We start from the raw sequence: 12,441 nt of genomic DNA, 5'->3' as shown, positions 1-12,441 counted from the left end.
CTAAATGTCAACAATTTCTACTGTTGGCTCATTCCTCTCCATTTTACAACAACATGCAGCAGCCAGAAACTTGCCAACAGTGTCTTTTCTTATGAAAATATACAGCAATAGATCTGCAAGAGGACTCATCTTTACAAGCATAAAGGACAGATTGTTAAGATGGTAATTAAACCGAGCCTCCTCTACCAGGGTACAAGTGATGTACGGCAGGAACAGACATGAGTAAATAAGCAGCACCAGGACCAGGATTCCAACAATTCGCCGTTTTTCTTCAGAGGACACTGAGACAGAGGTGGAGAGAGCTCGAAGAGTCCCAACCAGGAAGAAAATAAACAGTGGGAAGGGAATGATGAGGAAAATGGTGAAGATTAGCGCTGAAACTGGCATTCTAACCCAATGAATGACTATAACTATAAGACCAGGAGGAATCAACCACACCACGACACAGACTGCCACAGAGAACTTGATGTTTCGTCTGAATCTGTACCACAGGGGGTGGGCGATGACCAAGTATCTGAAATAAAAGAGGGGCAAACGGTCTGTGAGGAAGTACAGGACAATACAGACACTGGTTCAGGAAACGCGTAGATTTTCAGTAGTTACCTTTCCAAAGAGACACACACCATGAAGCCAATACTGGCAAGTAGGGGACAGAGGTAGATATTATCCAGAAGTGGAGACCAAGTCCCTGACTCCAAAACAATAATACAGCAGAGCTGAAAGAGGTCTGTAATGAGAAGGTTGATGACGAAGATCGGAGCAACATGGTCTTTTCGTACCTGCAGGGAAATTTGCAAAGTGATGAAGCAGTTTTAAACAGTGTCAGCCATGAATTTTTTTAATGAAACTCTGGTTGTTCTGCTTATGTAACATTCATGATACACCGGCATGTTTAAAAATCACTGCAAGACTTAAAGCAGCGTTTGAATCTGTATATCATACACAGATAAAGGAGTTGTCTGAATGAAGAAATTACCAAAAACTTGGCTGCTGTGTCATTTAAGGACATCTAAGTTTACTGGAGTGGTTAATTTTTATTCAACTAAATGACCCAGGTAAAGCTGAATTCACTCTAAGTCCATGTGAATAAATATACACTGTAAAACAGAATCTGTTGTTTTCATGGTGAAATAACAGCAGCTGTGGTTGCCAAATCCAAATCCACTTTATTTATATAGCACATTCTAAAAACAGACCAAAGTCTCCAAAGTGCTGTACAAAAGCAAAAACCATAAAATAAATTAAACATAAAAAATAAAAACATGAATTAAAATGATAAATACGATAAAATAAATTAGAAGACAGAGAGGACCACACAACTCACTGCCAGAGAAATACCATAAAAAAGCACAGTAGAAATGTAAATAGCTTCACAGAAGAACCTGCCAAATTTACAGTTTAAAACCATCGGTGTTTACAAATTACATTTTAAGACATTAAAATCAAAAGCTTTTCTTTGCTGAATTAGCTCAATCACAATGCAATTTCCACTATTTCTTTCAGTGAGACTTATATGCATCCTATTTCACTGAAAAATACCAAATAAACAACACTGTTTAACTGTGAAATCTTCTTCTGAAATGAGACTGAAATGATAATGAGAACTTTTTTTTTCTTAAACAATTTCATAAGATGAGACGTCAAGGGACAGACCCTGTCATTAAAATAGTTCTGAAACACAAAGTAGCCCATAAATGCTGCTCCCTTCTCACTCATGGTTGCAATATTCGTTCTGCTTTTACGATAAACCGATATTTGATATGCACTGTTAACCCAGAATTGCTTGCAATCAACTTTTCCAAATCAGTTTTCCAAAAGTGCACAAGCTCAAATAAAGTTGAGGTCGACATCAAAGTAAGCACTCAACCCAGAACCAGATCTTCTACAAACAGCATCACAGCATCACAGCATAGCCAGTAAAACAACAAGGTCATAGCATACATACCAGAGAGCAAAGAGCAAAGATGGTCAGGAGCGTCAGTGGAAGGCCAATAGAGATGATTATGCATGTTGCAACGTGCATTACAAGGTCAAGGTTAACTACAGGCTCTATTACAGTAAAGTTTCTGTGATCAAAAATATCTGTGGGGAAGGTGGTGCCATAGTCATCTTCCATTCTTCAGAGTGTAACCTGAAATCATGGAGGTCAAGAATAAGAAAGACTGTTTCTTCAAATATCTGTTGGTTTTAACAGTCACACACCTGGAACTACAACCCACAAAATAAAAAGACAGAAGAAAAAAAGTATGTCATCATCACCACCACAATCAATATATGATTACTTCTGCATTCATTTTCATGTGTTTCATGTGCAAAATTGACTCATTTAGATACAAAAAACTGAAGAAGTTTCCAGATCTTACCTGAATGAAGTCCCTGCACCAGTGCCCGATGTTTGTCTGCATCTAAACTATCTGCTGGTTTGATGGTAAATGATTACTTATACCCTCTTCTGAGAAATTCGGAACAAGATTGTTCTGATCATGAGCCTGTGGGGCGAGGCAGAGATTGTATCACAAGTACAAATTTTGTGAGATAAGGAAAGCATAAGCAAATACTTGTTTTACATGTTGCAAAATGCATACATCTCATACTCTAAAACAGATCTTCAGCCAACATTTCATATATGATTACTGCTCTTATATTCCATACATTTATTTAGCTATTTAGTTCCCACAATAAGGAATTATTTAAAATCAAATTGTACATGTTTATACATAAAATGAATGAATGAATAAATACATACATGTGTCAGGAGGGATCAAAAAGTGACAAGGCTCATTCAAGGGACCGCAACTTTTTTGAGAAAAAAGCAAAGAAAAAGAACAATCCAGATTTAAGTAAGAACATAAATTGACGCATCCATAGGCTCGTCCATGTGTGAAAAGAAAACAAATAATCGACCATAAAACAAAAATAAACATGTTCAACAAAAAAAGGAATTTCAAGACAAAATTTGATCAAACCTATGATATAAAAACGATGCTTCATAAGATAAATTTAAAGAGAGATTCCTTTTAAAAGGGTGTAATGATGATGAACTCTGGGATACATGTCTTTTATTTTTCTGTATTTGTACACCCAAAAATCTGATGGGGAACTGACTATGTTTGGTTTTGTTGAAAGGAAGGTGAAGATGACTAACCCGTCTGTTATTATATCAATGAGTCTGTCAATTTAATTTGAAGAATTTTCTAAATGATGATGGTAAAGATAAGAAGATAAAGGTGAGAACATGTTTTTGTTAAAAAATACATTTTGATAAACGCTTATATCACAAATGAAAGAATGTTCAATTTTTTAAAAAGTGGAGCAGAGGCTTCTGTTGAATTAGAAAGAGTTGCCAATCTTATGAAACGGTGTTGCAGAGTAAATTATAACGCTGATAATGCATTCATTCGTTCATTCATTCATTCATTTTCTCAACCGCTTATCCTGTTCAGGGTCGCGGCGGGTGGCTGGAGCCTATCCCAGCTGTTAACGGGCGTGAGGCGGGGTACACCCTGGACTGGTCGCCAGCCAATCACAGGGCTGACACAGAGACAGACAACCATTCACTCACACACTCACACCTATGGACAATTTAGAGTGATTATTTAACCTGGTGAGCATGTTTTTGGACTGTGGGAAGAAGCCGGAGAACCCAGGGAGAGAACCCACGCATGCACGCATGGGAGAACGTACAAAAGCTGACACTTGAACCGGTGACCTTCTGGCTGCAAGGCTGCAGCACTTACCATTGCCCCCCTGGTAACACAATAAATCAAATATGGATAAAATCTAAAGAATACAAAGCCAATGAACAAGCCTTATTTACATAATGTCTACATTTGCTTTATCAATGACTTCAGTTTCTTTTCTTTTGCGGATGTGGAAGTTAAAGTATTTTTTCCAATTTAAATTCTCATCCACAACCTAAAAATTTGGCATGGGACACTGAAGAAATTTATTTCCCCTCAGCTGAAATTCTAGCATGGTCCTTGTCACAGTTCCCGTCTCTTCTTGTAAGTACAATGAAACTTAATTTTTAATTTTGAATCAAAGTTTGTTAAAGGGGCTATAGGAGTTTTTAAGTGATCTTGAAAAAGTCTTCCTTCTAGATGTGTTCATGATCATGATCCACACTCTAAAATGAGATTATCAGTGCCAACACAGGTTTTTTTTAAATGCTATTTCTTAGCCTCCGGATCAAGTCCGGATTTTACACAAAAGTAATTTTGATTGTTACAGCACCTTGTAACTGTGGGTGAAAAGGGAACGCAGTGGATTAAGACCCTGCTGTGCATCCAGATGGTGCTCGAGGGGGAACAGCAGTGCTTCCCATGGCACAGTCCATGTAACCAGTGATTTTTTACTGTGTGCTTTATGTTAATAAACAAAATGTGTTGATGGGCTATGCTATATTGGCCAATTTTAAAATGAAGTGTAATAAAGATTATACAGCCAGTCTGTGCCGTGGAGCACAGGCATGCTGTTCCCCCATGCAGCATCTTAATTTATAGCAGGGTCTTATATTCACTGTGTTACCCTCTCATTCCCACTAACAAAATACTATTACAACAAAAGTATTTCGCTGTAAAATAATAGTGTTTTTCTTCTTGACACTACATTGAATGTGTTCCATTGTTGTCATTTAAGAAAACTCTGTTTAAGAATGGTGTTTTTCTGCAGAACTCTTGATGAAAATTTTGGTAAATGTAATGTATTTTTACTTCATTTGAAGGATAGGATATTTTATTTTAATTTTAAGGGTTTTTGTTTGGCAGCCAAAGCTTCCAGTCATTTGCCTTTTTGCTATGTTTCAGCATGATGTGCAAAATTGTTAAAACAACAAGATCACTTTATGTTAACTCAACCTAATTGGTTTAGGTAGGAATCCCATCTGCAACACCTCTCCAGAGCAGGAGGTGAAATGAGTCAATTCAATAATTCAATACAATTTAGTACGATGAACATGGGTTTAGTTGTGATCTCTTAAGAAATATGAGTTGAATCTACTTTGTGTATTTGAGTTACAACAACGAATGTTATTAATTTGAAATAACTTAAAGATAACATGTACATTAAGATTGAATAAATTATCTAGATCTAGATAAAGATATTGCGTGCAACTGCTAAAATTAATAAACTGGGCTAATTCAACGAACACTTTTTTCAGAGTAGGAAGGGGCCATCCCACTGTGCAGTGATGAGAACCTCCTTATCAGTGGCAGTAACACTGTTGGCCCAGCAACAGTCTGCTTTACCTCTTTTTGCGCTAGAGGCTTGCATATCACCTGTTCACCAGCAGGTGGTGCCAGGCTATCTGCAGACAGGACAGAAGCAAGACAAGAGTCAGACAAGTCAACGGTTTCAGCCTGCTTAAGAGCCTGAGCCCTTGTTAACACACTGACCGTGAACATATCTAGCTAACTCATCCTTTCCAGACAGAGAGATGGGTTACTCAACCACTTCAGGAGCAGGATAAACCTCACCCCCTGCAATATCATTTCCCACAATACAATCAACTCCATCTATGGGAAAACACTCAAGCACCGCTTGGAATCAACATAAACATGGTGAAGAGGAGCAGGCACATACCTCATACCTCAAACTGATACCCCTCACCACCGTACAACAGTCACAGCTTGTTGCTCACTTACAGAGGACCTTTGAGAGAATGAATGACTGCGAACCCCCTGTATCCCGCAGTAAAGTTACTGGTAGCCGATCCTAAGGTTTTCCTGTTAGACACGTAACCACTGGAGATGAAGGGTTTAATACATGAATCAAGACCCCCTGGAGCTGCACTCTCACCGTCTGCTCATTTAGGTACACAACTGTTCATTCAGGCACACAGTTTTTAAACTCTTCAAACAGAATGAGTTCCCGCAGAGTTGTTAAATCATCCGCCTTGCATGCTGAACACCAACGGTCAAACAGTTTACCTTTCTCCCTCACAAAATCACTTTACAGTGGTCCCTGAAGCATTGCCTGTAAGCGAGCCTCCTGAGCCTTACCCAAAAGACAACATTGCAACAGGACCGACCGCGCATCCTCTGGCCAGCATAGGCAGTAGCGATACGCTCAAATGTGCCAAAGTAGGACTTGACCTCACTTTCCCTGATTACAGGAACAAGAGCAATGTTTTTACCAACATCAAATGTATCAGAGAGACAGAAGAACATGGAGTGACAGAAGAGATCATCTGTGCCTGTAACTCAATCTGTCTTGTTCTCATAGCGGTGTCAGCCTCTACTTTACCTCGAGCTCCTTCCTCAGCTGAAATTTCTGTTCACGGTTCCTCTTTTTTAATCTGGAGCCTGCCGAAGCGCACATTTGACTGCGCAACCAGTTTCGAACTGACAGAGGACTCACGAGAGAAAGGTTCAAATTATGGCAAAGTGACCGGCCTGTTCTCCTATCCACCACCCAACCCTGGACTGACCCGAGGCGGCTGTTGCTCTGCTTAGTCACTTTTCGAAGAAAAGTCATCCTGACCATCAGCCTCCACCAGTGGTGCCAATGCTCCTGGAGACACCAACACAGATGGTAGGAAAATGCCCTGGTCAACTAGTTCCTTTAACTCTGTTAACATGAGTTATTTTTTCTTCAATGTGCTTGAAAAAGGTATGCTTTGATGCTCAGCAATTTCACATGAATCGGACTCTCTACACTCATGAAATTGTGCAACAGAAGGTTTTGCCACAAACTCTTACAAACAGAAAGTTATCATACTCACCAGTGCTCCACTCCAGAAAAAGTCTTAAGTTGGCAGGTAGCTAATACAAAAAGAAATGTGACTCTTTTTAACTCGCTTTCTCAGTTCTTGTAAAAATTGACCTGCCTTGTCTTCTGGGCCTTGCGGGGCTCGAGGTAATCAACCCCTGTCACAAATCTGGCTCAAAAGAGTGGACACAAGAGTTAGACCACACATAGTCTGTAATGATTTGCAATATACTTTAATAAGACAAATAAATGACTAGGAGATCAGGATCAGCATTTGTAAAATCAGTGTGTGTGCAGTGTTAAATGTGTGCAATGTTAATAATAATAATAATGATACATTTTTATTTCAAGGTGTCTTTCAAGACACCCAATGACGCTGTACAAAACATAGTTTTAAAGCATTTCAACAAAAGTTGAAACAAGAAAATGGATACAAGTTTAAAAAGAAAAATGATTTTAAAGATAAGATGGATGGATGGGGACAGTCAGGTTGAGTAGGCCGGCTGGAATAGATGGGTTTTAGGGCAGACTTTGGAAACAATCAATGAGTCAGTGTCACGGATGTCCGGTGGGAGGGAGTTCCTGAGACAAGGAGCAGAGCGACAGAAGGCTCTGGACCCCATAGTGGACAAACGGGCTGGGGGGATGTTGAGGCTGAGGGAGGATGAAGATCTGAGAGTGTGGCTGGGTTTGTTAATAAAGAGGAGATCACTGAGGCACAGTGGGGCGAGGTTATGGAGGGCTTTGAAGGTGAGGTGCAGGATTTTATAACTGATGCAGTGGATGATGGGTAGCCAGTGCAACTGTTGCAGAACTGGGTTGATGTGGTGGAAGGAGGGAGTCCTGGTGATGATCCAGGCAGCAGCATTCTGTACAAGTTGAAGTTTATGGAGGGACTTGAGGGGGAGACCAGATAAAAGGGAGTTGCAAAAGTACAGACAGGAGGGAACCAGTGAGTGGACCAGGATGGCGGTGCTTTTGGGGGTGTGGGAGGAGCGGAGGCAGTTGTCGTTGCCGAGATGAAAGTATGCAGACTGGGTAATGTTATTAATGTGAGAGTGGGATGACAGAGTGCCGTCAAGGACAACACCCAGACTCTTGACCTGTGGGGAGGGGGAGACAGAGGAGTTGCCAATGGTGAGCGTAAAACTGTTAGTTTTTGAGAGAGTGGATTTGGAGCCAATGAGGAGAACCTCAGTTGTGTCACTATTGAGTTTCAGAAAGTTGGAGGTGAAGCATGATTTGATTTCCTATAGACAGGCACAGAGGGAGGAGGGAGGGACAGTGTAGGTGGGTTTGTTGGCAACATAGAGCTGGGTGTCGTCACCATAGCAGTGAAAATTAACCTTTTATCTACGGAGAACGTGACAAAGGGGTGGGAGATAGATTTTAAAATGGATGGGACCAAGAACAGAGCCCTGGGGATCACCAGAGGTGAGGGGGGAAGGCAGAGATTTGAATGTTTTTAGCTGGATGAACTGAGTGCAGCCGGAGAGGTAAGAAGAAAACCATTTGATAAACTGATAAACCAATGGATGCCAGTCTATGGAGGAGGATGGAACGGGAGATTGGTATACACGCTCACACACAGGATTGATCTACATTAACGTCAATCAATTCTGCAACAGAAAATACAAACACAGATGAGGGCAGTCTGCAGGTAAGGGAAGAGGGAGATTACAGGGCAGCTCAGCCTTTAAAATCTCCTGAGCCCAGCCCAGCTCAGGTGTGCTGCATCAGGAACCAACTCTCCCAGGTTAGAGTCCTCCCACAGCTACCTGCACCAAGGAAGCAAACCCAGCAGCAAGAGAGGATGGCTGGATACACACAACAGGCCTTGGCCGTCACACTACCCCCCTTATAACAGGGTTTAACCCTGGAATAACCAACCTCAGCAGCCTTGGCGCCTAGGAGCAGTCTAAGAGAAAGGAGAGCAGAGACAAGAAGGAGAAGAGAGTAAAACAATGGATTTAAAGTTTAAAGTCTATGAATGTACACGAGATAAGGCATCAGCCATAATGTTGTCTTTTCCTTTTATGTGCTGTATTTCTAAGTTGTACAGCTGCAGAAACCAAGTCCATCTCATGAGTCTCTGATTTGGATTTTGCAAAAATTTTAGGAACGTCAGCAAAGTGTGATCTGTAAACACTTTGAGAGGCATCCCAGAATCAACATAAACATGAAACTGACGCAAGTGCACTCAGTGCTTCTTTATCTATCACTGAATAGTTGAGCTGGTAGCAAAGGAGCTTCTTGGAAAAGAAGCTAACTGGACACTCACTGCTATTTTTGTCTGCCTGAAGTAACACAGCACCTGCTCCAGTATGGCGTGCATCAACCTGTAAAGTGAAAGGTTGATCGCATCTGGGAGCTAACAGGACTGGAGCAGAGCACAACAGGGACCTAACCTTACAAAAGGCCTGCTGACAGGCTGTAGACCAACAAATTTAGGTTTTGCCTTTAGCAAGTCAGTCAAAGGAGCCACCACAGAGGAAACATTTCAACAAAAACAACGGTACTAGCCAACCAAACCCAAAAACCTCATTAACTCTTTTTTGTGGTGGGAGCGGGAAATTCAGTAATGGCTGAAACCTTAGCATCAACTGGCCCCACGTGACCCTGCATGGCCCACAACTTTACCCAGGTAAGTCACTGTGGCTTTTGCAAACTCACATTTAGCTAAGATAACAGTCACATTTCTGGGAGCCAGGGAAGGCAGTCCCCACCCAGAGTTCGACCTGAAAATAAAAAATGCAAATTTATAAATGAGTGACTGATGGAAAGACTGAAATCAGCCTAGCTGGTAACCTGCTACCTAGACTGAGGAAGCAGTTCCAATTAAATATTATTACTTAAGAAAGCTCATTGACTTCTGCCAACCCAGGAAAAGAGATACAAAATATCAAACTCACCAATGGTTCAACAGAAACAACAACAAAAAAAAAACCATCTGATCCCCCTCTTCAAAAGAGAGATCCGAGATGAGGCCCAAATTGTTACGTTCCCCGGGGGATGCAGGGGACAACAATGGACAAATATTTTTCCCCTGAAGAAAAGCGAGGACTAGGAGCAAGTTGTCAGAAGAATCAGGGGTTTATTCAAACACCCAAGGAAAAACCCACTGGCGGCCAACACTTGTTATTTAAATGAAACAAAAGCGTAGAGTAAGCAAAAGGTAGAGTCCAGACTGCTCCTGCAGCCTGTGTCACAGCACACACAGAAAAAAATAAAAAATAAAAACTGTCTTCAATGTGATTGTTCAAAATTGCAGTAGAATTTTGCTCATTTTGCTTTGCAAAGTGTTTTAAATAAAAACTGAAATAAGATACACTATTAATCCAATTGAATTAATGATGTAAAAGAAAACAAAGGGAGTGTGTGTTGTACACAAACCATTATTTTGGTTGCCTGACAGCATTGTTTAATGATGAGTTATCAAGATCCACTCCTATTGGTTGTTGGACTGGATTCGTTGTGACATGTCAATGCAATACCTGGGTATCAGGTTTAGTACATTTCCCTGTCTCGTGTCACATTGGCCTTTATTTCCCATCCGCTGACGAGTACTACACACTCCAAGTTGTAGTTCATCGACCTACTCAGCAGCCAAACAAGGACAAAACACGCTGGAGACAATAATATCGCGAATGGGCGCTCACAACTGAGGTAAGTTGCATCAAAATTTCACACAAGTTCTATTGTAATGTTGGGAAATGTTTGGTATGTCTCTGAGAACTTGTGTTGTATGGCTAACTCATAATCCTGTTGGACGAGTATGAGAAGCTCATTAAACTATTATTAGAGTCACGCCTAAAAGTCATATACCCAAAATGTTCACTGGCAGCAGAGAAATCTCAGTAACTGCCAAAACAATGTATTATTTACCAATTTTCTTTAGCTTACCACAACAGTAACAAACACATGTAACACAGTCTGTGAGAATAAGTTTTGATTTCTAATTCTCAGATAGGAAGTCTGAGGGATGGCATTCAATGTACGTGAGTAGTCAGGCAAAATGATGTATGTGGACATGGAGAATGATCAAAGGCAATTTCCTCAAATAAATGCTTATTTTTTTATTTATTCATTTTTAAATAATGGTCATTTATTGTATTACTGAATAATATTCCAGTGATGTAGATTATACTCAGACAGGTTTTCAGGTTCAAGACTCTTTCCACCACTGCAGAACATGTCATATCTGTAGACAGTCTCTGTGTTACTTACCCTAAGCTAATACTTTGTTTTATTTCTTTTTTTCTTTATTTATTTATTCGACCTTTATTCTACCAGGTCATAGTGTTGTGCGTGAACAAGTAAAAATGAGCGTTTTCATTGAACATGCTAAATTTTTTCATGAATGGTAAACTGAACCGCTCACTTTATGACTGGTGAATGGAAACATGAGCAAAGTTCACTCCTGAGGTGGTGAACGACTGCTCACAATCCGAGGAGCATTAAAAGGTGCCGAGAGATACCGAGAACTGTGATTTACAGCAACGGAAGTCAGATCTACTACTACTGCACTCTCCGTATGTACAGCCCACTGTAAAAAGAAAAAAAAAATCTGTAAAAGAATGGTTGAAGCACTGGCAGCAAAGTTCCCAAATAAAACTCTAAAATTACAGTCAAATCAATCTGCAGTAATTTCCTGTAAAAATACTATTTTTTTTCCATGTACGATAACAAATTAGTAAAGTATGAAAACAAACTCTGTACCTAAAACTAAAGATAAATGTCTGCAGATTTACAGTATTAATATTTAACTTTATGGGAAAATATCATCATTTCACAGATTTTTCCCAAATTATAACAAACACCTTCAATATAGTGACAATGCAAAGAGTTCTGCAGAAAAATACCGTTATTTTACGGCAAAATACTTTTTGTTGTGATGGTGTTTTGTAACCGTGAGTAAGGAGAGCACACAGAGGATATAAGTCTCTGCTGAACATTAAAGTATTGCATTGCGGGAGCAGGCTGCCTGTGCAACACTGCATGGACCGGCTACGTAATTTAGATAACATTGTCAATAAAAATTGAACAACATTACACAGACCATCAACCCATTTTGTTGTATTAAAAACAAAACACAATGTAAAAATCATTGGGTACAGGGTCCGCATGGTGAAGCACAGACAGCCAGTCCACTCCATTGGGCACAGAGAGCCGGTTTGCCAGGTGGGGCACAAAGCCTGTTCACGCACAAACCCTGTAAAGCAGGGTCTCATATCCACAGTGTGTCCTCCTCACTCATGGTTAGAAGCACTTTCACAATAAAAATTACTTTGCTGTGAAATAAAAGGAAAATAGTAAAATTTAGGACACAAACTAATTAAGGACAAAATGACCAGTGATGCAGGAGAGGACATTTTGTAGGGCATTTTTTAGGGCAGTGTGTTCTGTTTGGAGTTTTTTTTTGTTTTTTTTTTTAATAAAAAAAATAATTCCTGTCATCTTACAGCGTTTTTTTTGTTTGTGTTTTTTTCTTTTTTTTTTTTTTAAACAGTTCTTTGTTACAGCGTTTGACTGTAATCTTAAAGAATTTGTCTGGAAACTTTGCTGCCAGTGCTTTCACCATTTTTTTTTACAGGTCTTTTTCTTTTCTACAGTGTAGTCCTGTATTTTTACAGTTATTTTATGTTGTTTTGCATTTTTTACAGTGTTCGACTGTGATTTTGCGGTACCTGTCTGGAAACTTTGCGGCTAGTCTTTTGACCGTTTTTTGTTGTT

General features: G+C 40.0%; 1 protein-coding gene across 1 annotated transcript; it reads right to left on the bottom strand.

The window, feature by feature from the left end:
- Positions 1-2,116, bottom strand: LOC141784908 (G-protein coupled receptor 68-like). Its single transcript, XM_074662870.1, has 3 exons — positions 1,946-2,116; positions 604-779; positions 1-514 (listed from the first exon to the last, which is right to left on the bottom strand). The coding sequence occupies exons 1-3, from the start codon at positions 2,114-2,116 to the stop codon at positions 1-3; spliced, it is 861 nt and encodes a 286-aa protein (XP_074518971.1).
- Between the last annotated feature and the right edge of the window lie 10,325 nt (positions 2,117-12,441).

This window comes from Halichoeres trimaculatus, unplaced genomic scaffold, assembly GCF_033239565.1.
Source record: "Halichoeres trimaculatus isolate MK-OKI-2021-1 unplaced genomic scaffold, fHalTri1.1 fHalTri1_scaffold_2, whole genome shotgun sequence".
NCBI lineage: Eukaryota > Metazoa > Chordata > Actinopteri > Labriformes > Labridae > Halichoeres > Halichoeres trimaculatus.
This window is presented reverse-complemented; position numbering and strand designations above follow the sequence as displayed.